This window comes from Takifugu rubripes, chromosome 1 (genome assembly GCF_901000725.2).
Source record: "Takifugu rubripes chromosome 1, fTakRub1.2, whole genome shotgun sequence".
In the NCBI taxonomy this organism is placed as follows: Eukaryota; Metazoa; Chordata; class Actinopteri; order Tetraodontiformes; family Tetraodontidae; genus Takifugu; species Takifugu rubripes.
The window spans coordinates 21414820-21442254 of record NC_042285.1 but is presented as its reverse complement, the minus strand read 5'-3'; the positions used below and the strand labels follow the sequence as shown (position 1 = coordinate 21442254).

The window sequence follows — 27435 nt, the reverse complement described above, 5'->3', positions numbered from 1 at the left end:
TACGTGGCCATTTCCTCAGCGAATGAGTCTCATCAGAAGTCAGTGAAGAAGCCACTGAGTGTGTAATTGTTTCCCATTAGGGAAAACGTCGACTGCCATTGAGTCGTAGCTCACTGCAGCGTTTGCTGATGGATGCTCAGTCCGCTGAGTCAAGCGGGATAATTCTGCCGTGATGCCATTGGGCCGAATGGCCATTGCAACAATCATCCCCAGGATGCAGCTGATGCATCATCTCCCTTAAAAAAATGCAGCACTTGTAGGTGTGAAACCCTGGGCAAGAGTTCACATGTTTTATGATTTACTAAAGCGGCATCAGATCTGGATGTTATTATCAATCCTGCTAGTTCAGGCATGTGTATGCGTGTTGTGTGTGTTTGTGTCACTGCTGATGGCACACACACACACACACACACACACACACATTAGACTGAAGAATGGTTGCCATGCTTCATTCTGAATGTGCTGCAAATTGGATCGCTCGCATTGCAAATTACAGGTGGATCAGGGGTTTAAATGAGGCCAGCCAAGTCAAGCAGGAACCTGAGGATGAGCCAGGGAGAGCTTTGATCCCCCCAGGTCCAAGTTATAAATGACAACCTCATACCGATTTTAATGGCGTTTCTTTTACAATCCTGCCCCCTAGAGGTCAGATGTGGAAGTCTCTGCATCAACGTGAAGGAGAGATATCTGTTAAAAGAGACACAAGGTAATATCCTATTTTCCTTTTTGAGTATTTGGTTTGATTGAGCTTCTGCAATTGAAATAAGTAAAATTTTCACATATGTTAATTTTGTAATTATTTTTGCTGCATCTTGTATTTTTGTGCAATTTATCTTGGACAAACAAAACCAGATGAAACACAATCAAACATCCCACAGGTGACGTGGATGTTTTTAAAACTCGTGGATTAAACATGACGTTACAGGGTTCGCATTATTATTAATAATAATAACAAACATGATGAAACTAAAAAATAGAGTTTCATCTACTTCAAACATAGTTACCAAATGTTACCACAGGGCGGCAGTAAAGAGTTTCAGATGAAATATTTTAAACGTCAGGTTGCAGTGAGGTCTTTTCTTGGTTTGACGCTGTTGGAAAGTGGCAGAAATTAAAATGGATCAGGTCAGCAGTGATCATTTGGTATCACTTTTAGGTGTTTCCTTTTTTCACCAGCCAGAAATACAACCCAGCATGAGAAAAAGTGATTTCTGCAGACTACATTTAAGAGCTTCGGCTGGCCACGAAGGGTTAAAAAGACATTATAAAGAAATTTCTTCTGAGAAATGTCCACAGAAAAATATACAGAAGCTGAAAACTTAAGTCACAAAGGAGTGGAAAAATATGTGGTTCTAGAAACAAAGATTTATACAGACGGGTATTTATTTTATGCCTATTTACAGAAGTGAGAGTAAGTTTCTGAAAAATGGAATAATAGACAATAAACACTGGTCTGTAGCAGAGCAGCATCGTACATCTAGTGGATTTCTTTAGCCTTGACTTGACACACAACCTTCCCACCAGTACTTGTCAGCATCATTGCAGATGTTTGTTTAAATGATCTGTGCAGGCATTTATATTTAAAATTGTAGATTTTAATGTGAGAATCGACCACACAGCTGATCTGTACATATTTAACAGCAATTATGTTCCCGTTGGTGTTTAGGTTCCTTCAGCTGCTGCAGATGACTGACCTCAATGGGAGGAAAATACGTTTTTATTCACGGCCCATTTACGGAGTTGCGAAGGAAACTTACTCATAGCTTTGTAATTGGATAACATAGCCAGACTGCTGCAGCTGAAGTTTTATTTATTTATTTAAGTGGTGGAGTTACATACAGGTGGAGTTACATACTCATCACTTTCACTCATAGAATTCAGTGGAAGGGGTGTGTGTGTGTGTGCGTGCTCACATTTGCTACATATCGAGTACCAAAATACTCATTCTACAAAGTGGGGTCATGTTTGCAAACCAGGGCAATTTTTGCCGGTCCTTACAAATTAAAAGGACTCAATGAGGGTTGATATAGGATTTAATGTTGGCATTAGAATTGGGTTTAGTTCAGAATGGGCTATTTCAATGACAGTCCCAGATAGAAATGTGAGGACAATTGTGTTTGAGTTCATATGAGGAACCTAAACCTTTCTCCACCTCCTTTTCTTGAACCTCTTGTAAACCACAAGAAGAGAAGATGAGAAGTGGAAAACCTCAGGTGAGAAGTGAATGAAAAAGCTTTTCCTTGTGTCCATTTTTTCCATGAGCTGTGAGCTGGTTGAAAGTGTGAAATGACAGCGATTGTCAACTTCAGATCCCTGATTCTGTTATTTCTACAAATCTCAATGTTATTTTCAGTGAAAATACCAGGTTACACACAGTTGTTCTATTCTACATACTCAAAGTGTTTCTCCTTTCCAGCGCGGTCGTACATTTGAGAAATCATTTACATCATGACTGAAGGATTACTAGCAGTGACAACATGCTGGTTTGAGTAACATCTCGCTCCCAACCTATTCTCAGAAATATGGTGATGGCCGACCTTCACACTCAGCCCTGCAAGGAAATTGGTGTGGCCCACTGTGCTGTCTGTCACACACACACACACACGTTCGCATTTCTATCTTTGCGGGGACTTTCATAGAGATAACACATTACCTAGCTGGCTTTTCTAGCAACAAATGTCCCAACTATAACCCTATCCCTGACTGGCCTTAACCCTCAGTCCTCTGAAGATCTGGGGACAGGACAAAATGGACCCACTTTGCAGAAATGTTCTCATTTTGCTAGTAGCATGAGTATTTTGGTACTCGATCGGTAGCAAAAAACAAGGACAGGCACACACACATACAAATTAGCATGCAAAGGTGGGGAAAAGGTGGGGCAAATCAGAAAGGGATTTCAGTTTGAATGCTTGAATTCTGTCAAAACCTCTGTCATAACCAAAAGGTGATGCTGAGACGGTGCAAAGTAGTTTGATGTGAAGATGGTTGATGATAAACTGTAGAAAAACACAGGTGCAGGCTGGAGACCAGAACACACTTTCAGCCCACATTCAGCTGCCAGTGTGATGCAAGTGGAAGAAGTCAAAGAAATGACATTTACGTACTTCTGCACTCGGGTTTACTGGATATGGGGTTGCCCTTTACATCACTTGTGATCATTTCAAGCACAGCTCCCTTTGTAGGTGTGATGGATGAGTGATGGATTGTAGGTGAGGATGTCCTGATAACTGTGGTGAAATGTCAGTGATTCAACAGAATATCTGTCTTTTCAGGCCAAAGCCAACATGAAGTGATGAAACTTCCTTGTCTTTACTTATCCGTGAGTTCATTTGTTTCCTGTTTTCACATAGGCTAATTGTGGCTGTGGCGTTAAACTCATGTGAAACCAGCTGTGGCCACACCCCCCCCCCACCCCCCTCCCGCCCCCATTGCCAGGCTCCTGCGGCAGACCCCTTCTGTTTGCTTCCCAGCTAAAGTTCACAGCTCAGACTCATCAGCAGCTGCGCGTTCCTCTACAAAAGCCACTTTTTCTCTTCCTGTCACGTTCCCCATCTTCCTGTCTCAGATGCATTCACACAGATCCCCCCCCATCACCATGTTTCTCTGGGTTTCTCTCTTATTGTTTCTTCTCCCTCAATCTCCAACATGACCAGCATCTAATCTTTCTAGGCTGATGTCCACAAGGCACCTGTTGAGTTTTTCTTTTCTTTGGGCAAGTTTCATTTGTCCTTTTGTTTTGTGCTTGACAACACCCCCCCACCCCCACGGCACACCACCAGACATGGGTGCATAACGTGGGTAGGTAAAGGAAGGAAATTGGAAGTTCCCCCCAGTCCTACTTCCTCCCCATATTGCAACCTCGTTCTTTTAAGCACCCGACCACAAACCAGCAAGAGGCCTTTGCACTGAAAGCCATCCTCACCAGTCTGTGCATAAGACCTGCTGCAGTTCTCGACCTCGAGAAGAAAAAAAAACTAAAACCAGCAGCTAATTTTCATCACTGACTGCAACAAAAAATCAACAAATTCAGCAACAATGCCTTGTAGTTCAGAAAATCTACATTTTCTTCAGCAACATCAGTGAAAATGATTATTATCCCTCCTAAACTATACAAAAAAGCAAAACAGAACAGTCTTCTACTCCCGCTGGCCTCACTAATGCTGAACTATGGGTGTGTAAGAGAAACGAGCAGGGTGTGTGGATTCCCATGCCTCTGTGTGAATGTTTTTGCTGGTGTGTGCATGAAGATTTAGACCAGTCCAAACATCCACTGCTACCCGGCAGGAAAAACAGGAATGGGACTCATCACCCGTTGAGGTGATTGCACAACCTCTCGCAGGAGTCTCACTCAGCTGAAGGAGATCTGGTCCTGTTCCCTGCTCTGTAACCCTACACCTGGAGCATTGGCCTACAAAAGCTCATTCAGCCCGTTTGTCAGACAGCATATTAAAGAAATGTAGTCACCTCCACAACATTGGAACACTGCGCATGATGTGTTCTCATTTTCGAGGGGGTGCTATATCGAGGTGCAAACAGTTCACTGTGGTTGATTGGCTGCAGTTTCCAGTGCTGCTGACACCCGTGGACAGCTCTGAAGCTGTGGAGGAGGAGGCCTGGGTAGAGGAACCTGACAGAGGAAGTTTCATAAGTGAAAGCACAAAGGTGCCACAGCCTGCTGTCCCCAGGAGATAAAAACACAAGGGCCAGCAAGGTTATGGATTCAAAACGGTCTTTCGGAGTCTTCCATGCAGAAGTACAACAGAGTCAATGAGGGACGCAGCCATGTTAGTGGTTTTACAACAGGATGTTTGCACCCAGCAGGAGGCTGGTGTGGCCTGAGAGACAATACTGTTTCTATGAACTTGTAGCCTGCAAGGGTCAAAGTGAGCATTGTTCAAGGCGGCAGGATCATGTGGCATCCTCCTCACAAATATATCAAAAACACGGCTCCAACCTCAACAATCTAATCATCACTGATGGTCCGAATGAACAGCCCAAACGCACAAGCAGCGCATTCATTCACTGGTCTGACTATTGCTGTAAAAAGAGGAGAGTGATGGATATGGGAAGCTCCCTGCACATCTGTATTCCATGTTCAGCAAATGTTAGATTTGCTGACTGTGTTCCAGAAAGACAGAATATTTATATTCTGTTCCTGATGGATGAGCCAGGCCACGTCTTTTCCAGGAGCCGATCGGATCTTATTTAAAAATGATCAATCAACAACTGTGCATCAGAATTTCACAGGAATTTGGTGCTATAAAGTTCAGTTTGGGGTAATTTTTGGTCTTTTTTTTTTTCCAGTAGTGGCAGTCCCTTCAGACGTCTTCTCGGTGTGTTTGCTGTGTGAATACTTGTGTATGTGATCACACATGTGCAACAAGGACGTTAAGGATGTGAAGAAGGCTGCTCTGACATTTAGAGGCTTCAGCACCTACTTTTTTTTTTACAGCCATGGTTTCTCTGAGCGTACATAACACACTGCCCTGGATTTCTGAGAATTCTAATTTAATACAGCAAGGGAACATTTCACATTCTAAAAGCTCATGGCTGGCAAATTTTTCCTGAAAAAAATCTTGTAGAAAATACTGATATTAATTTTAATGTTGAGGTTTATCCGTGGTGAAATGACACTTTTGATTTATTTCATAAAATAACTTCCAGGAAATTAGACCATTAAGTTTGAAATGAAAGATTCACGCTTATGCAGACTCCCTGCAGTGAGTTTTTATGAAGCCTGCGGAGCAGCTGGTTAATCTTGAGCCCGGTAGTAATAAAAATCGACAGTGACACATAGTAATAAAAATGGACTTAAAAATAATCATAAATACATAACTCAAACCCTAGCCCTTGGTAAAATCTTTTGCATGTTAGATATTATTTGCAGTTTTGAATAAAGAAAAAAAATTACAATGCAACCAAAGCAGTAAAATAATTTCTTTAATGGAGAGAAACCCTTGCCTTACAAAATATACATTGCATTTTTTTTCAGTGCACTTTCATGTGATGTTACCAATTTAAAAGACAAACTCATTTGTTAACACATCAATGACAAATTCAAGAATTTCAATTACTTACTAATGCACTAGTGCATCCTTATATATATATATATATATATATATATATATATATATATATATATATATATATATATGTGATATGCAACCAAAAAGCAAATACCTGAGAGCCCTCATATCATAAGATATCAGTGTCAGAGTAACACACTTCAGGATAATTTCAATAATATTTAGTGCCAAAATATACAACTTTCATATATTATTATGTTAAATGGTCAATCAACCCAGTAAACATTTTAAACAATAAAGTCACACAAAAGTTCACAAAACTATTTGCAATAACATATCAGCAGAAAAATAGACATTTAGCACACCATTTTCAAAAATGTACAAAAAAGCCTCCCGCAATCTCCAATAGCCATTTGTGATTTTTCAAGTAGTCCTCGACAACGAGGAGGCCTGTAAAGACATTCTTTTTTTTTTACCTGTTCATATGGCTACTTCATTTAAATAGTTATTTCTTACTGCAACAACGACAACAACAAAAGCTCTTACAAAGCTTTAGCAAACACATTGTCAGCCTGGAGATTTGTTTTTTATATATATATTTAAGATAATGAAGGAAAAATAATCCTGACTGCTGAGCTTCCGTGTGATAGTGCGGCCTTTAAAAGTCTCTGTTTCTTTAAGAGGACCCTGGCGATATCAGGTAAGGCTTTAGACGATTACCAGTATATACAAAAACAATCTCCTAATAGCTATCACAGCTGATAGTTGTAAACAGTTTCCAGTTCTGATGCTTCAGAGGAAAGGTTCGATGTAAGATGGACACCAGTCACGCAGATGAAGCGGGGAGTCAATAGAGAAGCTGCCGTTTGCTAAGAACCGGTAAAAAAGATTAGTAAATCCTTGACCCGATCCTTCAGAATCATCTTGAATTCAAGCAAAGTAACAAGTGATTAAACCTGTAACAACTGAGTTCCCACAACACAGTATTGGCACGTTTTAAAACTAAATATGCTATTTTAACATTCTGTTGATATAGTTTTAATTCTGGAAACCGTTGGGAGATATTTAGACATGACTTTTTGTGGACACATTAGAAAAAGTTCTACATAGAAAGGAACATCCTTCCTGTCTTTGTGAGATGTACTGTGTACAAAATTAACTATGGCATTAAGTTTGCTTGTTATTCATTGTGCAGGTAAACAAAAGTCCTCTGTGGATGCACTCAAACAGAACTTCAGTAAAGGACAGACAGATATAAAAACCAAAGCAGACGCTAACTTCACATCGAGCTTTCACGGAAGGAGACAACAGTTAATTATATCAGTGCCGTACCTGACTCATGAGAGCCTCTCTTGCTAACTTGTGGCATTAAATGACATTTCATGATGCCGAACAAATTCAAAAACATGAAAATCTGATTAGTTAGCAGATAGCCATGAAACTGAACAGAACTGCAATAGTCAACGTCAACAGTGGTTAAGTGGCATATTAGTCTGGTGGTTGCTGAGTAAGATATGACGAAATAAGCAAGAAGTGAACAATAGTCTTTCCATCAGGTTGCTGTATGACGTCTGATGTCTGCCATTATAATGCAAACTAAAGCATTGACATTTTCCAATTTGGAGGCCAGTGATGTTGCCTGCGAATGAGTGATGTTTTCAAAGTGCATCTAAGACAACGCATGACCCACAAGCATTTGACCTTATGCAAAGCCGGGGCAACAAAATCATAGTAAAATAACTGTGCTTAATAGACAAAGATTGTCAAAAGAGATGGCCTTGAACTAAAGCCAAGCCAAAACTACACCCACTTTTAAATTTGTTCTGCTAGAACCATTGTTCCATTTCATTAACAAGTCTTGGCTGCAACTGAAAATGTTTCTTCACAAGGTACAATTCTGAAAGATGGAGCTAAAACAAATTTCTGCAGTTTATACTCTTGTTTCTTGCAGCCACCTATTAATCCAAATTGTGTATGTGAGGCATGTTTCTACTGGTGACAATGACACTGATGACTTCAGCGATGATGGTGAAAAATAGAAAACCAGGAAAGAAAAATGACCTTTACTTCTTTTGTAGCATGAGGGGAAAAAACAACACATCTTTATATTTCTGACTTGAAAATAAGGCCATAAACAGCATGTTATGGTAAAATGCAGCCGGCTTGGTTAAAAAAACACTCCTAGCTTCTAAAAGGTAACTCTCTTCCCTGAACTTCCAGCCACAGTTGCACATCTATTAAATGAACACGCAATATGTCTTCCATAAAGTAGAAACGTACCTTTCAAATGCATCCCTGATGTTCATTCATTGTAATTTTGACTTATAATCACTAAAAACTGAAGAGGGTGATTAATACAAACCATAAATAAAAAAGCTTTTCGTAACCATCAACCATTATATCATCCTATTATTTCAGAATTAAAATAATGACTCAACAACACAACTTGGATTCTATCACACTTGCCTTGCTGATAAGTATCCCTTGTAAGTCAAACGCAACTCTATACTTGGTCTATATATATTGAGTTTACATGCGACACCCACTCACTTCAGTGGCTAGCAAAGCCAGCAAGTCTGCTATGGCAAAGATAGTCAGAAAAGTTGTAGCATTGATTAAATTAGCAGTTCAAGTCCATTGTAGATATCACATTAACTGAATCCTACATGTATTTGTCAGAGGTAGTTTCTGCTGTTGGCCAACATGTACCCTGTTAAGGGGCGGGTAGCATTAGCCTTAAATTTACCAACTTCATACCAGAGAATTATTTGAAATGCAAGTAAACTCAGAATAATACAAATATTACTAACCAATTTTTTGTGTCACATTAGTTTGCTTTTTCTATTATATCTTGTACTTTATAGGTTTTAGATTTTTTAGATTGTAATTATGGTCTCCAAAGTTTCTTCGTACACAAGATGTATTTAAAAGGTTAAATCACACAGCTAAGGATGACCATTTATCTTTCTAAGAGATGACTTGAATTGTACCATTATTTCTGCTTAAATGAAAAAAATATGTTTCCAGTGCATCTGCATCTGACAGAATCGATTATTTTATCACAAAAGACTCAAGATATTCTTTACAATGAAGTAATGACAGGGCAAGCAAAAAAGCCTTTAAAAAGATAAATAAAAGACTTAAAAAAAGGAAAAAAAAAATGAGTCACAGTCATCTGACAGCTGCTCTGTTTGATTCATGGAAATTCTGAGGAAAAAAATTCTTACCTCCCTTCCGCCACAATAACTTTTATTCAAGGTAGAAAAGGTGTCTTTGGCCCATACCTTCATATGCTCATTTGACTGTCGGGAGTCACAAGTAGCATAAAACGAGTCTATGATTGTGCTACACTACAACTGTGCTTTCAAGCCAGGAGGTTTCAGGAATGAGGGTGGATGTCGAACTATTGCTTCCCTTCTTGGCCCATCCATCTGTCCCCTCAATGGAAGGTATGTTCACCACGCACGATGTGAGAGGAAAACTCGTAGCGGTCTTTGCTGTGGTGACCGCAAATGTTGCATTCCATTGGATCCCTGTATCCATGACAACCCATGTGGATGGTGTACATGACATGATCCAGAAAAAGCACTTGGCAGTGTTCGCATTGGAACGCCCGTAACTCCTGGCCCTCTTGACCAAACACTCTAACCCCTTCCTGGTTTGTCGACCTTTCCGTAGCTGCTCGTATTAACCCATTTCCACCTCCTGTGCCACTCTGGGGAGACGACTCAAGAACCCTTTCTTCTACACAGGCTATGGCTGGGCTGGCTCGAGACCTGAGGCCTGAAGGCAGATTGGTCCCTTGGTAGGTCTGTCTCTCGTGAGGGCTGCTACGAGCTGAGTCAGAATCAAGTCCGCTGTTGCTAGGTGAGTCTTCTTGTCCTTTTGGAGGCAGTTTGATTAGCCTTGTCAAACCAGCTGGACCATTTGTGGTAGGTTGGCTGTGGACATCATGGGGCTGAGGGGGGAGCGTACCACCACTTCGTGGACGCTCTGCGCGTTGGCCAAGTGGTAGCACATGGTGGAAGAGCGGGTTAACCATGGAGGACATCTCAGCAATAGAGATGGGAGGACCTGGGTGGTGAAGCATGGGCCGCAGGGTTTCTGACAACACATATGGGATGGTGGCATTGTTGATGGCCTGGTCCATGTGGGCAGGCAACATTTCAGATTGCTTCTCATACTTGAGTCCCATTCCATAGGCTAGCTCAGGGTAGCTGTAACGTAACATCTTCTCACCTGTACCAAAAAAGAAAATGTTTGGAGAACTTTGGCACGAACATGAGCTGACTTTACAAACACAGCTTTGCAAACTATACATTTATAAAGATGCACTGAGGTAAGCGTGATTACTCTTTACAGAAGCAGGCAAAATTTGCACTTCAACCCTTGTTTTTCAAATTCTTTGCACTTGATGTTTTTGTGTGTAGATGTCTAATGTGGTGGAAAACCCCATCCATCTACCAGTGCTTTGTTTAACTCCTGCTTAACAGGGATGCGGTGAGCTGTTTGCTCTCGACAAGACCGATGGCAAAGTCACAGGTGTATCAAACCACAGAGTGAAAAACATTTCCTTGCCTTTCAGTCAAACTGTTGCTGCTAAGTGCTAAGTAAGAATAAAACTCTACTCTTAAGTAGTGCTGTGCTACATTATGATATACAGTAGAATACTAGCATGTGAAAAGGATGGGGAAACTATATCAGTGGTTACATAAACAAAAGACTCAAATAAGTGAAACATGGAAAAATGTAATAGAAGGTTGCAGATAATTACACAGAGCAACTCTAAAATGCTGCAAGAAAGTCATTAGAATTTGTCTGAAATACCCACCCATGAATTTCTGGGGTGGGGTGCTTTTCCTCTTGCCCACATTCAGCCTTTCAATAACAGGCGGCCGATTGAACGTGGTCAGGCTATTGGACTCCGCCATGGGCCTTGGCTCTGTGGCAACCTCACCTTAAGTTCAAGATAAATGTTTGGATGTTTCACTTTCAGTGGGATGTGATAAAGAATAACACATACCTCATTTTTAAACGTATTATGTGAGTAATTTCTGCAGAACAAGTTATCGGTTTACTTATTAATTTGTTTGTTCGTTTAATTTGTTTTTGCAGTCCACATTTCAGGAGAAATCCAGTCCTGGAAATTCAAGTGAAAATGAACAACAGATAAAATTTGTAAGGTCTTTACCAGCGTAAGGACCAGCATTGATGGTCGGATCCAGACTGCAGATTCCCTGCAGGTAGTTATGGCAGCGCTCTTTGTGCTCCTCCAGAGATGTGCGCTGTTTGTAACTCCGTCCGCAATAGTTGCACTTGTGCGGTTTTCCCACTAGAAGTGAAGACCGTGAAAGAAGAGAACGTGAACCAGAGAGTGGGCACTAGTGCGACAAAACAGGTGGTGCAGTAAAAACCGACTAACCTGTAGAACTGTACAAACAAACCACCTTCTGAGATCATGGACACTCCACTAGTAATGTGAGAATACCACGCAACAGTTACCAGACAGAAAAGGAAATGTGGAGGCCGAGGTAGGTTGCATCACAAATTCATACGTTTCACAACACTTGGTCTTTCCCACAACAGTGGGAGTGCAACTTTACGTTTGAGTAAAACGTGGAACCGATCAAGCATCCCATGGTGGCCGTAGGAGACTAAATCCTAAGTTCAAGCACTATGGAGGTGTAGCATGATTCATTGTGCAATTTTAGAAAAAAAAATTCTAAAAACTTCCTACCCAGACGAGTGGAAAGATGAACACATGTCCTTTATATATAGGTCAGGACATCAGCCAGCTTTGCACCAAACATCGATGCCTGGCTCTTCAGATTCTCAGACAGTTTTCTACAATCCCTTAAAATATGTCAGTTTGTAAATGCAGAGAAACGTCTAACCCTTGTGGAATCTCTGCCTTTTTACACTCAAAGGGGAAATGTGTCAAACTTAAATCACAAGATGCTCAATAAAGGTTCAAAATCCTACACAGGCAGACAGGGAGACAGACATGTGTCTGTGTCCTGTGCTAGAGTATTCTCAAAAAACAACTGAATGAGTCATTTAAAGATCGGAGGCTACACAAGCAAACCCACGTGATCAACACATCAGCATAGGCAAGATGGCATAGTAAGAGCCACAGGCCCGATAGTGGAAGGTATTACGATTAAACATTATGACAACCCACATGTTGCAGAATGACATGGCTGTTTTTATTATGTGAATCATATGGTATTTTTTTTATGAATGTACTGGCTGAACTCCAACCTTGGGTTGATTATCATATTATCATAGCTTTGAGCAAGGAGGCACTGAAGAGATGGCTAATAACAAAAGGTTTCAGTATGAGTTCTGTGTGGGCAGCTGTGTAAGCAATATTCAGTCTCAGTGTAACCTCGAAATAAAACGGCAGCATGGTAATCATTTTCTTTGGCGATTTTCTCCTGTGAAAGTGAAAATCGTGGAGTCTGCAATATCCAATCTTTGATCACTCCCTCCTCCTTTTTTGGCTCACGCAACACGGACCTCATTACTCCATCACATTTTTATTGCCACCCACGCTGCACTACAGTTTTGCGCAACTCTCAGATGGACTTGAAGAAGTCACATTTAGCTTGTTGCTATTTTTACTCATGTAAATCATGACTCTGCACTCACTTGACTGATTTTAACAGCATTCATCCTTCTTGACATACATCCCCCTCCCACCTCGCCTCTTATTAAGTGCATTATTTTCCTCTTTAGGTTACACCTTTTTTTCCTTGTCTGGCCACAGCACAGTGCTGTCAGGGCTACAAAAATGAAACACACTGGTGAGTAGTTTGGAAGGAGGTTAAAGATTACCAACACCAAAAAGTGCTCTATGTCAGTGGATTCCGAGTCTGGAGTCTGAGTGAACCCCATCACAAGGGGTACCCTCAGTGGTAGCCTGAAAAAAGGGGGGTTAGAGCTAAGAAACACAACCACCTCTCTTCTGAGTTTCTCAACAGACTCCTGAGCAAGTCAAGCAACTCAGGAAAAGCATGTCCTTGGTTCCTGACCGCAAAGCACTCAAAGCGCCGTCTATAGCTCTCACACGAAAAAAGAAAAAGCACCATTACGTCCACGGAACAATATGAGACAGAGAGTTACAGAGTCCCTGTGCGGCTACTATGGCTACAGTATTTCTGCCAGCTCCTCCATTATTCACACAAAGCTTCAGAAGAAGGCATATGTCTGGAGACTTTTAAGAGATAGTTAAAAGCCTCCAAAAAGCAAAATGTGAAAATTGCAGCTTTCATATTATTTTGGAGCTGCTATTGGCTATGTATGCATAGGTAAGTAGCATGGTAATCAAATTTTCAAGCAACCTTGAGGGAACATTTGTACGATATGACTGTGAATGAATTTTGGTAGGAAATGAAGATTATGGTGGACACTGCTGTGCTGTCACACACTCATGGCAAGAGAAGCTGGTGCCGTAGCAGACTGAGATGATTAATACAGTACAAACACTCAGACTGGACAGGTTTGGAAGCATTCTTCAACAGTGTTCATCGCTGGTTCAGCTTTTACTACATCAGAGAAGAGGAAAGAGGCCTGTTCTGAGAAAATGAGTGAAAGAAAGAAAGAAAGAAAGAAAGAAAGAAAGAAAGAAAGAAAGAAAGAAAAGAAAAGAGTGTGAGGAGGAGTCATACCGGCATGAGTGCGCAAATGACCAGTGAGAGCATCTCGGCGGCGGCAGGCGTAGCTGCAGAAGGGGCATTTGAAGGGTTTTTCGCCTGTGTGCAGCTTGATGTGTCGCAGCAGGTTTCCCTTCTGGGTGAACGAGACGCCACACTGGTTGCACTGGAATGGCCTGTCACCTATTAGATGATGTCATCAAACATTGTCTATTCTCCTCAAGGATGTGAGTAAGAAGCACTCGGAGAGCTATTTTTTCCACATCTTTTGAATGATAAACATTGGACAAACGAGGCTTGCTGTCTCTTCACAATATTTCAAGTCTATAAATAGAAATACCTGCTTGGGTACAACATTTGTGCTTGTGTCATATGTGAGTTGTAAAACAATAAAATACTGTAAGCTGGAGCTTGAATTTCATGTCTCTTCCCTGAGCAGGAGAGTTAAATGCTATTTTACATAATGACACCCCTGAGAGCTTTTTTGTGCACTCCAGATTTTTGCTCAGATTTTTCCTGTTGTCTCTTCTAATGGAAGCTCTTTTATCTGGGGTTTGTTGGAAAATATATGATCCTGCTGCTGTGACAACCGGCAGTCATGGTGTCAACTAGAACAGGTTGTGGGGGATTCCAGGGATTTTTTTTTTCCTGATAGTAATTCCAAGTCTAAGAACAGAGTGTAAACCACACACCCTGTTTTCTGATTCACTCTTAAGCAGTTCAAAATATTCGCATATTGACATAGTCATACTTACCGATACCATTTGATTGTCGATTTCCCGCGTCCGCTGCCACATTTGGTCCTGATAATCTGTCGTGAACATCCCTGGGGCTGCTGCTCATGGAGTCCTCCAGCGCCGCTTCCTTCTCTCCAGTTTGGCCCATTTCTTCCACTGCTGGACTTCTGTTATCGGGCTGCTCCACCGTGTCCTCCTCCTGTTTAATTTTCAATTCTGTTAAACAAAAACAGCATTTCTAATTGCACCTGGATGCTTTTTTTTGGATTCTAAAAAAAATATTTAACCCCATTTATTTCAGAAACATGTTTCAAAGTTCATGTTATCTGGATTAGCTTTGGGATTAATTCTTTTAAGAACTATGCATTATCTTAAAAAGGCAAAGAATGCCGCCTGCTCTGAAAAAGTCGCAGAAAAATCTTTTAATGAGTGTCTGGAAGGGAATTCTAGTAGGGATGGACTGACACAAAGAGAAGGAGAGCGAGAGAGAGAGAGACTGATCTGGTTGTGAGTTGTACCTGGAGAGATAAAGGAGTGTCAATGCAACAAAAAGACTGTTTAATTGTGTGGGTGGTTGTGGCAAGTTTGGAAACTATTCTCTGTCTCTAACCTCCTTTCAACCGCTAGTTAGTAATACCTGTTTTAGAATTAAGGACGGACCATTGCACACGCAAACGAAAATATGCTATATCTCATGTCTATATCTGAAAAGTGAGGATACAAAAAAATGTCACTGAAATGGCCAGGCTGCTTTAATGACAAACCTTAATGTTAATTGGAAATAATTAAACACCTATGCAATTATTTAAAATGAAAGAATGCAAAGTATAGATATGTCATCTGAGATCTTTAAAGGGAGCCAACCTGGTTTCTTTGAGACTATATATACAGTATATGGAACCAGACCAAAATTTGATAAAACTTGCAAACCAGAATGATCCATTTCAGGGCTATACTGCAACAGTAATCATGGTGTGAGTAGGTACTGTTGGTTTGCTAAAGCCTCCTATATGAGTGCATCCATCAACTGTCCCCTCAGGTTTGGAAACTGCATCCATTTAACTCTTAGCAGCTAGTAAAGTACATTAAGGTAACGCTCCTAATGTGGGCAAAATCTGGTTACAAAACGGGAGTGCTCTTTGTACAGATTCGGTAGGTTTCCAATGCCACCATTTCTTAAACAGATAGAACCCTCATCCTAATACCCACATTGCAATTGTTGCCAGTATCCTGGCAACACGGAGCAGACCTGAACATCCTTGCTGTTTGGCTCCTTACATCTTTACATCTGTCTCTCTACTGTAGCAGGGTTGAAAGCACAGAGCAGTTAGCCTTTGATAAAGCCAACGATGCTGACGCAGTTCTGACATAGTTCAGGTCAAGGCACCATGTTTGGGTGTACCTCTTCCATAAACTACAGATGCACAAAGACCTTCTGTCGTTCGCCCTCCTGAAATTGTCAACTCACACAAAGGGTGTATTTTCGCTCCCTCCGCGGCAGTGACAATAAAACTGCTGAACAAATGAGGGGATCTCACCTGTCTTTTATAAGGTAGCTTTCACCCTGACATGAGCTTTTAACCGTTAAAGTGTCTCCGCGTATAAATCGTGGTTCTGCCCACCTCCTCCTACAGTAGCTTTGAACTTGTGGGAAACAAAGATCCCATTTGCTAACTTGGGTGCCTCACTTGGTTTTCCCCTTTTTGTATAAAAAAGAAAAAGAAAAGACTTTGCTGCATCACAATGACATTGCTTCTTCTAATCTGAAGTATCAGACAACACTTCTGGGGAAGAGTCACATTGGTAACAAGCGCAATAATATATGGTGTGATAACGCATGGCAAAACATGTCATTTGGCACAGAGTGGCTGTGTTTATTAGTGAACTTGTTCGCGTGATGAACTGTAAGAATGGACACTAGCCTCATATTTAAAAGCATGATTTTGTGATTTAAAAAAATCCAGAATTCACGTTTCATAGATGCATAATGGTCAGTCACTCCCCTCATATTTCAGGCATATTTTTTTATTATTCTCAAGGGCTTGTCAGTGTTTTCCTTCACCCGACCTCCTTCAAAGCCAACTACATTGTTTCTCTATTTTTAACATAGCATTATTTTGTGCAACAGATGATGCTGCCGTGCACACCCTCTTCAGTCTTCCATCTCCAGCGCCTCTGTACAACTCACCACTAGGGGAATTAGGACCCTGAGGAACTGTCTGTCCATTAGCTGCTGACAGGTCTGCCAACATTCTCGAGTTCTCATCACCAGGAGAGCACTGGCCGTTACCTGGGAGATGAACAGAAACAAGACAATCTTCATTGTACTTAATTTAAATACACAACAACTATGATGAGGTTTGAAGAGACATAGTGTCTCACTCACTCTCGCTAAACAGACTAGCATTAATTAAAAATTTTGATGAGAGGGGATATACATAACATAATAGTTAACAGTTTACAAATATACAGTTGTCAAGGGGGGGGTGATTAGCACAACCCCTCTCACCTGTCCTATAGGCCTAAGCTGAATGGCCATTATGGAGGTTGTTGTGGCTTTTCCTCTCTGTCTGATTACTTAATGAACTTACACTTTTCCTAAGTCAGAATGCCTATGCCAGTGCCAATGGTTTGAAGCAGAGTTGCCACAACGAAGTCGAATAATGAGTCAAGGTCAGCTGGTTTACGGTCCAATGATGGTATATTGTCGATTCACAATTCACCATGCATGAGAAGTAGCTCGGGCTAAGTCTGGAATCTAGCAAGAAATCTCCAGCTTTTATACAATTTGGAGCCTGGGTTGACTCCTCCCCGGGCTCCTCCTTCTATTTAGCCATTTTTCCCCGTTTTCCACCATTATGTACTTTTTAGTATTCTTATTAGAGGTTAGGTGTACGTTCCCATGTTTTTTTTAAACAGACAATATCCTTTAACCATTCCCACTTCTTGGAAACCCCCACTTTCAGGCCATGAACAGACAAAGACCTCTTGGTTATCATCACAATCAGGCCTATAAGCACGAAGGCGAACATTGCAACCGTAAGGAAGGAAAACATTAACATGGAAACTTAGTCTGGAAACTGGGAACAAAACATTAACATGGAAACTTTCCTTTTACCCTTCACTACAAGGTCATCATGAAGATGGAAGAAGACAACCATCTAAAGTGTCCTTGTGCATCCGTGGGATCTGAAGGTCCAGCGAATGCGGATCATGTTGCATACTCTTAACAGTCTTGACAGAGTCCAGGCCATGGATAGCCCTGTGTCCACTCAGAGGGAGAGCAAACCGGTGCCTTATCCCCTTACACCCCGAACCCGTCAGGGCACCAGAACAATACGTTGGCAACAGGTACACACCCCTGCTGACCTATAGGTGTCAGATCCCTTAGGAACCACAGTGAGGCCTCTCTCACCACCAGCAAAAAGGTTGCCCTCAAGAATACGTCGGTTGGCAACTGCAGCAAAATGGGACCATTTTGAAAACCAATGCGAAATCAAAAAGCTGTGCCGCCTCAGAACAATTTGTCTGCCGCCATCCCTCACACATGAAAACCAAATCAGTGTCAGATCTCCTCTCGCCGCGACAGACTCTCCGGTGCTATTGTTCCATTGTGGCGGCAAGTAACCAGACAAGACGTGCTGGGAGACTCTGTCCATGACACAATCCCTGGGCCTGGGCTCAGGTTGCACCAGTTGGGGTTGGAGGAAATCTCAGGTGACCAACCCCAGGTATCCCTTGGCGAGTGCTGTCCTGGAGACAGCCCTGGCCCAGATTTGTCAAGAAGGGTTTTCCATGACTGTTGCAAATAATGAGATCTGCGCGGCAGATCAATCCCGGGACATGTGTGCAAATTGTGCAAACTGAAAGTTAGCCGTCAGTCCCGCCTTTGCCGAGAACGACACCTGATGTCAAAAACTGTCACAGCTAAAGACGCTAAAACTGCTCTTGGATTGGCTGACGTGGCAAGTGGAAAAGAACAAATGTGTACATGTGAATGTTGGCACAACGAAGGTGGATTTCATAAAAGAAGAAGCTTCTGAGAAGAGTCATTATCTGAGAAATCTGAGGAGTTCACGCAACAGCTCCTTTCGCAGCCTCTTCAGAGTACAGCACAAGCGGCTGGTTTCAGGAACAGTGTGAGATGAAAACAAATTAAAATTAGACCCAGTTCAAGTTTCTGTATGGTGTGTCCACTCGCCGGAGCAGAAATGACTACGCCGCATGAAATGAGTGCGCTGGCAAAGTCAGCACCTATGGTTGCTTCAAGAACTGAATAAGATTCTTTTCCGGAGTTATGGGGCCCTCCTTTCACGCTGACTGGATGCAGACTGTATGGGAGCTGGTTTTTCCTGTCAAACCCTGAACCTTCCTTAAGAAGTAGATTCCTGCCACACACACACATGCTTATCCAGCAAACAAGATGGATACCTTGTTGCATACAGTATGTTCGTGCTTTTTAACGCACCTTTGCGGTGAACTATAATATTAACTAATGTTTTTGTAAGCAGGTTTGATCTAGAACTCCAGAGTCTACAGTACAGCCAATAATTTATGACTTGAAGTCACAAAGTTCCTTTTCCATTATAAAAAGGCCATTTATGACCTTGGGAAATGTGATCCTGTGTGTTCGCCTCAGTTTATCGACCGAACAGGACACTGGTAAAAATGACTGTTTCTGATACTGGTGACACTGAAACTTGATGGGAATGGAAGAGTAATGTGAATCAGATTAGTGTCAAGCAGATTTGCAAGTTTCTCTGAACAATCACTGTGAAACTTTCCCATCTGAGCGAACAGAGATTTGAGGGAACTAAACAAAGTTTGAACGAACGTTAGGAGTTAGGCCCACCATATTCTTTATGTTGTTGAAATCTGCAGATTGTTGCTCTGAGTACAACAAACATCAAACAAGCCAGAGCTGCTCTTTTTTTCCACCTTTAACCTGAATACTTGGTTTGTCCAGCTTTTGCTGCAGCTACAGAAGCTCATCTCTCAGTGTCAGTATATTTTCCTTAGAACTTCAACACTAATGATCTCTCATGACTTCTGCCACTCCAGCCAAAGGCCTTCCTTTGAATCTAAAAGCAATCTGTCCAGTTTGTTTTCCGGTTTGCCTGAATTTGCTAGATAGGGATAAGGTCCGTACTTTAAGAGGGTCACTCCATCAGTTTCAGTGTTTCATCAGATTTCTTCAGTCCCCCAATAGTTAGGAGACTCTCCAATTCAACTAAAAGGGCCAAGTGTAATCCTTTTGTCCACCACTGTATGTACACGATATGTACAGTAAGTTATGTGCATGTTATACGCTGTAGTGTGTACAGTGTATGTAATAGACTATTCAACTGTTAGAACTTAATATTAAATTTGAAAAAAGACTGAAAGCTCAAAAATTAAATTATTCCAAGTATTGTTTTTTATTGTGAAATGACAACCTCTCCATGCTTTCCGACCCTATATTTAAGCAGTAATGTAATGAATAAGGGATGTAAAGCTGTGAATTCCACTAATGTGTTTGTTAACCACATGGAAACAGACTCCTAATTTGCAAAACTGTCACTTGAGGAAGTGACCCACAGTCATCACACGAGTGAATGATCCTCCATGTCTTCTTCCAACGCCACCCCAACTCCGCCTGCCAAGTGTTCCTATAAGCTCAGAAGCCTGTTGGAGACCTAAAAAACCCGCTGATGTCACCAGAAATGTTCTACCTCTTTACAGAGCTGCATATGAGAACAGAAAACAAGGCGGGCAGGGAAGATATTCAAGAGACCTGCCCAACGTCAACCAGAAAAGAGCAATACTTCACCACAAAGTGCATATCCAGTATCTCTTGCATTCAACAGGATGTTGCTAATCGCTCCGTGCATCTTTTTTTCTTTCTTTAAGGGGTGAACAGGAAAAGGGTTGCAATGGGGAGAATCCCTTGAAATGTTTATGTTGTTCTGATCACAAAATGTGATTATTTAAAAAAAAAAAGAAATGAATCAATATTTGTTTAAAACCGTCATCATAATAAGTAAATAATGCTGGGACTTACTGTTACAGAAGACATTGGGAGCCTCCATTTCAGTTGCTTTGGGAGATCTGTGGGGAACAAGGTTTATTTTTTTTTACTGTGATTCCAGTGGAGCATGACAGATTCCTCAAAATGGGAACATTTAACTTAATCACATTTTTATAACACACGTCTTCCATCATAGAACTTAAAGTTCGCTGTCTGTTGTTTCCAAGCAAAAAGATGCTGTGAGCACCCACATTTGTTTCATACTGAGGTTTATCAGGAAATTAGCATAGCTAACATGCGTCAGCACCGAAATGATCCAACTTTTATTAAGGCCAAATTGATTAGAGTGACTGTTGAGAGAGGGGAATTATTTCCATTTAAAATAATAGGGGGAAAAGCAACTTTTATTTCGAGAAAGTTGTTTGATCAATCAATTTCATTGCAATGTATTTGATTTAGCTGAGACAAAACATAATAACAAAAAATAAAACTACAAATAAAATAAGAATTATTAAAAAGACAGAAAAAGTTAACAAGGCTAATATTTCCACCTCATTCGTGTTTTTATCACTCATCTTAGACATATTCTGATTTCAACGCATTCTTTAAGAAGGTAAAAAGATTTTTCAGGTCACTGTAAATTAGATTCAGAAATGTAATTAATTATCTTGATGTCTTAATACGTCGTTAATAATCATCATACAATGTTAATCAACTTAGTAAAGTTTGAATCCAAAACGTTAATGAGAACAGAAGTTCTAATAGAGTTTAAAAATGTCAATTATCCCCCTCACAGGTGGAATCATTATTTCAGATTCTAGCAGAGTACATTAAACACACTTTAAATCGAAAATAGGAGAAAGAACAGATCAATTCCGACTCTAAATTACCTGAAAGCGTCTCCCCTCTGCAACATTAGGTGGCAATTACAGTCAAGTACGGACGGATGTCTCCTCTTCTTAATTAAAACAAGTTATCTCTAAAAGTTATCTCCTCGACGCGTTTGAGGTTGATCAACATGTTCCGAACATTTCAATGGCAAGAAAATAAGGGAGGAGAGCATTTACGTAGTTACAGCTGACCGACGGTGCGTAAAACCCACTTTTCCGCGTCTCCCACCGAACTTTCCCACTCCGCCCGCGGCACCGACACCCTCAAATCGAGCTCCACAATTCAAACTTTCATCAGCGCCCTCGCAAAAAGACTATCTTATCTGTTTTACAACAGGAGCTACGGGTGGGGGGAGAAAGAAAACAAGTTGGTTACAGAAAGAAAGAGAGGGATGGATCAAACTGGATCCACCGGTTCCTAAGGAATTAACCAGGGAGCAGCCAGACTGTTTGCAACAGAATAGACAGCGGGAACCCATGTGTCGGCAACGTTGAAAGTCCACAATGGAGACGCAACTCAAGGTCGGAGGGGCAGACGCTCACGTCCGCTCTCCATTATAACTACTGCGGGAATAATGTCAAGAAATAATGAGAAAAGTGCGCGGGAAAGCGCTTCATTAAGGTCTCGTTTAACACACTTAAGACATCACTAATAATACCATTATCTTATTCCACCACCTAATCCCTTAGGTTTTTGTAACACAAGTTAAAGGCGCAAACAAAAACAAACCCCCAAACAACTCCATGTCGCAGCTGCATGACGCGGTGAGGATGGTGTGGTGTAGTCACCTGCAGACAGCCATCCATTCTCACCATCAGCTACACCACCATGGAGCCCGGTTGGTTACACTGAGGCTCTGGCTCCCGCTGGAGAATTTTTTTTTTTTTTCGGCCGGCCGCGTTGCCTTGGAGCTGCCTGACAGCTGCAGCTCAACAGGTTATCCGATCACCGCGTCCGTCTGGCTGTTCGGCCAGCGCTCCTTGTCCGCCCCTGCCGCAGACGTGCGCCTCCGGTAGCTCTAGAGAGGCTCTGTTTCAACTACACCCTTCGCTTTATTATTCGATGTGCACATTAAAGGCGTCAAAGAGAGCACCCGGTCGGCCTCGTACAGGAAATCGATTCATGCGCTTCACCATTCTCTCACCGCCGCTTCGTTTACCTTACAGACGCAGGAGTTTATTCCCCGTGAACTTGCACATGGAATCCGGGTGAACTCTTCGGCTGGGAATAAGCATCATTTCAGCCCAACATGCGCCACGCAGCGAAGGCAGCAGCGAGAGCAACAGTTGTTGAGTCCACCACTGACTTCCTCCTCCATGTCGCCCTGCAGACGCGATGCTATTCTGGGAAGCTGCGCTGCCGCACAGACAGCGGTCGGAGCGTGCAGACCCTGTCTGTCTCTCTGCACGCCGATTGATTAAGTTACACCCGGGCCTCTGGGTCCCCACGGTGCTGCCAAGATACGTCCCCGCTGAAACAAAAGCTCCGCTGCAGGGAATACTGACGTTTGGTTTCATCAGATGCTGGCAACGTGTTGCGTTTACGGAGTTATTTGGCGTTTTGTTGGGGAAATGCCTCAGTGTAATGCCAATAATGGATAACCGTATTGTAAAGGCTACAGGAACCCCGATTTTTAAACAATGCAAAAACCTCTGAGGATTGTTGTTTATGGTTTAATTTGATTGATAAAAAGTAAGATGCCTGTTCCCTAGTGGCCATTGTGTGTAATTACACCAGTTCTGGCCTGCGCTTCACTCGCACCTTCTAACATGTTCAGTCTAGATAGATAGATAGATAGATAGATAGATAGATAGATAGATAGATAGATAGATAGATAGTCTTCAAAATAACGACAGATGAACTCTGACATGTATCATTCTTTATATCTGATCTATTTATTTGATCGTGGCTTCTTTGTGGTTGTGTATGCAGCAGGAAAACATTTACCATGTGTCATCAGCTTTAGACTTTACAGCCACGTCTTTAACAGCATTCAGATTTACTTATGAAACTCCTCTTGTCAATGTTTTGCATGAAAAAGAAAAGTATCCCATAATCAATGTTTTAAAGAATTAATGCATCCATTGTGTTATTGGTGCCAAATATTATTGCCTCGATCCCCAAACCTGTATATTTAGCTAAAACCTTTTCTACCTTCTCTCCGTCCATCTGGCCTCTCTGTGAATGTATCCGTGTGGTTTTGAATTGCTCTTGTAAAGCTCTTAAGGGGACTAAATATTCAAAGTCAAGGCAAAATTGAAGGTGGTATGCAGCAGAAGAAATCAGAAAGAGTCTCAGCTCACTCATCTTTTACTGCTTTCACCAATCAAAGAAGGACAAGAATTATTATTTACTCCTCAGCCCCATTCACGCATGCAGTCTTTCCCAGCAGTGCTTCAGTATTTTCCCAGGAAAGTGCCGTGTCTGAACGGGAGCCAAAATTGATTTTCCGGGAACTTGGCACCAGCGATTTCCCACTTTGAGAACCCAGTAACAGTAGAGGGAATTTACTGGGAAGGGCTGTGATGTGAATGAAAGCATGGACATTACTGGAAGGCCTGGGGTGCCTGAGCTGCAAGAGCCTTCTTTTTAACACATTTATCTCCACCCAGCTTCCAACATCCCATTAATGCCCTTCCTAATGTATCGAATACAGTTTTCTGATGCAGGCGAATAAAGAAGAAAAACACCACAGACCTTAGTTCAGCATATTGCATTCGCTGTGCTCTCTTTGCCCAAACTTGTATTTGTTTTGCTTCACTTTGTTTTGGTTTGGTGCACATTTATCTGCACTTTCATCATCACAATAATGGAAATAATCACAACATAACAGATCACTCCTGTCCTTTTTTCCCCATATCCTTCCATCATATTGACCATCAACAGCCCACAGGTGAATTAGATGTTGCGGTTCACTTAATATGCAGTTCACTTAATATCCACTAGGTGTCGCTCAGTCCCATAATGTCTTCAGACAGTCAGGACAGCCATAAAGAGAGAATTTAACATTGTTTCTCTACTTTTGGTGAATACAGCAGCACAGGTGATCCAGGAAAACGTTTTTCTACGATCTATTCTTCCCTATTGAGGCAACGTGTGTCAGGCTGTCGTCATTTCTCTCTGCTAATGTAGCCGGGGTCGCCACTTTTGTTACATGTTCAGTGGTGGAAACCATCCAAAAGCGTGCTGTTCGGTACCAAGCAGAATTGTTCCATTGAGGTGAAAAGCAGCACAATAACTCCATCTAGAAGCCCAACAGGCTATGACCGGTGCAAATAGTGCAAACTCAAAAGTCATATTGGAGTGAAAAACTACTTTTTTGACACTAAGATTGTGTATGATGGAGGTGGAAAAGTGCTTGTTTTTGTGGAGTATGAGCTTCACAAAAGCCAAGGAGTTCCAGGAGGTGAAAGGAACAAGAAATTTCAAAGAATTTCAAAGACATGAGGTTTAAAAAATAAGCAAGTAAATGGGTGAATTTCTTTATCGATGTTGCATCAGTTACAAGCGAGACTGTCTCTATCTTTGCAGAAACCCTCAGCCCGATCGAAAAAAAACTCAAAAAAAACCCAACCCTACAACTTGAGGACAGAAGAGGAGATAGACACAACAGTATTAATGTCATCTATTGATCCCTGTGTCCTTGATGTGTCCTTGAGCAAGCTACTGAACGCCAGCTCTCCTCCTGAAGTTGTGTCCTCTGTGTAATTCTTTCCCTGTAAATTCATCGGTGCCCTAGTATGTGAATGTGAGCGTGAACAGGTATTTTGGATGTGACATTGAGAACGTGAGTGGTCACAGAAGACTGAGAAAGTGCTATAAATACAGTCCCTCAACATCACTGTGGGGGTTGTATTGATAAAAGCAAAAGCAGAAGTAGAAGTGGCACAAAGTCATTATTAGCAGTTGTAACAAGAATTTGACACCAGCCTTCTGCTGAGAATGAGCTCAGCTAATTATGTCTCAGATCATCTCAAAGAAACACGTGCTGGAAGATATTAAAGAGCAAATCTGCATTTGGCTGCTAAAAAAAAGATCCACCAGTTTAGCCTAACAAGCCAAGTCTCTCTGTCCTGCGTGCAACCTGAAGCAAAGTGCATCGTGGGCTGATCGAAAGTGGCTGGATGGCTCCCTCTGGTGTCTTTCGATCATTTTAAACATAAAAGGAGGAGATTCCATAAATGGTGCCTTTTTAGCTGCTTTATTGTAGCTTTATTATTTATGATAACATATATTCCTATATTTATTTTATATTTGTTTGTTTTTCCACCCTGCGTGTTACTGAAGCCAGCATGATCCTGTTGTGATGAAGGATTCTCCAGTCATCCCAGAATATCCCTTATCTGAACTGTAAGTACTCACTTACACGTGTGCACAGTCAGACTTGGTCTTAAAATGACGTGTTCACATTCTTTAGGCTGGTCTATAAACCCTCCATGCCTGGAACACCTGTTAGTCACATACTGTTATTAACGTGTATCAATGTTTCACAACCCAAAATTTACTTTAGCAGATGCATCGAGTGGCTGATGCACGTTAGAGTTCTTCCAGCTGTAGAAAGTGGCAAGATTTACTCTTTATTTATGCTTTTAAAGAAAAAAATGCATATGGAAAGCATATTAATTAATACAACAAATTCCCTATTCAAAGTTAGTTTCAGAAAGATAATTATGGAGCATTTGTTTTTGTCCTTTTCAAAAGCAACTTCTGGCTTTAATTGCATCAACCAGGGGCTGAAACTCAATCAGATCTAATTAAAAGTCTTTCTCAATGCAAGTAAATGAAACACCACAGACCTGAAAGCGCAGCTCATTTTCTCTGCTGGGTGGACATGATCACCGGAATAGCCTCAGGTTGAGAAGTAGACAAAGACATAAGCACTTGTGCTGCTCTAAAGTTTCAGTAAAATTGTTTCTAACAGGTATGTTTCAGGACCCTCTGCCCCTAAAACAAATATTTCATACACCCACCAGTTTTTGTTTGCCTGCTTACTGTAGTGACTTAATTTCCTTTAAACAATAAACGGTACAAATTATTATTGTTGTTGTTGTTGTTAGTATTACAATCAGTATTATTATTCAATCTATCGTCTCTACTCTACTACATTTAAAATAGAAATTAGCATGTTTAGATTTGTTAAGACTGAATAAGAGCCCCAGAGTCTCCAGTGGAAGCAGCTGCAGGTGCTCTTCATAAGCCACTCGCACAGAAACAGCCATCAGCAGGCGTGTGTGGCTGAGACCGCAGAAACTTTCTGAGGTTCCAAGGAAAGACAAAAGAGCCGAACTGAAATGTTACACAGTTCACCTATTGTGACAGATCTGTCGCCAGCTCCGTGCGCTCTCCCAGCTGCTGCCAACGCTGCACTCAAACGGTTTCATGACTATTTCATGTGCATTAAATCTGCATTTGACCCCGGCGGTCCACACACACACACACACACACACACACACACACACACACACACACACACATCCCGATTTCACATATTTATGCATTAGTAAATATTACATAACTCCCCTCATGCAATTGCAACCTCTCTCTCTCTTTCTCTCTCTCTTTGTGTGTGCGTGTACAAGAGAGAACTAATGTTGAAAGATTACAGACAAAACATCAAGGCAAATAACAAGAATGGATTTTAAAAAATAAGCGCAAAATGAGCAAAAAACCCAACAACAACAACAAAAGAGAAGAGAAAAGCCAAACAATGGTGAGTCCTGCAGGAGGCAGGCAGAGGGCACTGGTGCTCCGTCAACCCCTCAGCAGCATCTCACCGGGCTCAAGTCACTTACTGGTGATGGCAGAAACAACTTGCATGCAACGGACACACAAACAGCAGGAAAAGAAAAGGGACGTTCGTGGTTCAGGGCGTCTGCCTCAAAATCAGAATCAGCTTTATGAAGATGATGGTCCAAAGCTCCTCGTTTAGGTGGAGACAGGAAAGCAGCGTGTTCGCATCAAAGCGAGCATTTACATGCGCTAATAGAAGAACAATGAAGATGTTAATGGTGGGAGACGGGTCGTGATGCTGCCCACACACACACGCACGCACACACACACACACACACACACACACACACACACACACACACACACACACACACACACACACACACACA

The 27435-nt window shown here is 41.6% G+C and overlaps 1 protein-coding gene across 11 annotated transcripts; it reads right to left on the bottom strand.

The window, feature by feature from the left end:
* Window positions 1-6133: 6133 nt before the first annotated feature.
* Window positions 6134-26517, bottom strand: ikzf2 (IKAROS family zinc finger 2). 11 transcript variants are annotated; one of them, XM_029842420.1, is made up of 9 exons: window positions 26287-26517; window positions 26113-26134; window positions 20459-20505; window positions 16607-16708; window positions 14437-14617; window positions 13697-13864; window positions 11218-11358; window positions 10858-10983; window positions 6134-10265 (listed from the first exon to the last, which is right to left on the bottom strand). In XM_029842420.1, the coding sequence occupies exons 3-9, from the start codon at window positions 20471-20473 to the stop codon at window positions 9466-9468; spliced, it is 1533 nt and encodes a 510-aa protein (XP_029698280.1). In that variant the 5' UTR covers window positions 20474-20505; window positions 26113-26134; window positions 26287-26517; the 3' UTR covers window positions 6134-9465. The 11 variants fall into 11 exon arrangements, with proteins under 11 accessions (XP_029698280.1, XP_029698261.1, XP_029698274.1 ...); XM_029842401.1 differs by lacking the exon at window positions 26287-26517 and having other exon boundaries at window positions 14437-14634; window positions 26113-26160; XM_029842414.1 differs by lacking the exons at window positions 26113-26134; window positions 26287-26517 and adding an exon at window positions 22476-25979.
* Between the last annotated feature and the right edge of the window lie 918 nt (window positions 26518-27435).

Bases quoted from the DNA above. Each gene is read 5' to 3' on its own strand.
- ikzf2 (XM_011610876.2), bottom strand. From the start codon at position 21,341: ATGTTGCAGAGGGGAGACGCTTTCAG. The intron at 16,709-20,458 runs GTAAGTCCCAGC...TTCATCTCCCAG, and splicing joins TCCCAATGTCTTCTGTAACA to GTAACGGCCAGTGCTCTCCT. The intron at 13,865-14,436 runs GTAAGTATGACT...ATCATCTAATAG, and splicing joins TCGACAATCAAATGGTATCG to GTGACAGGCCATTCCAGTGC.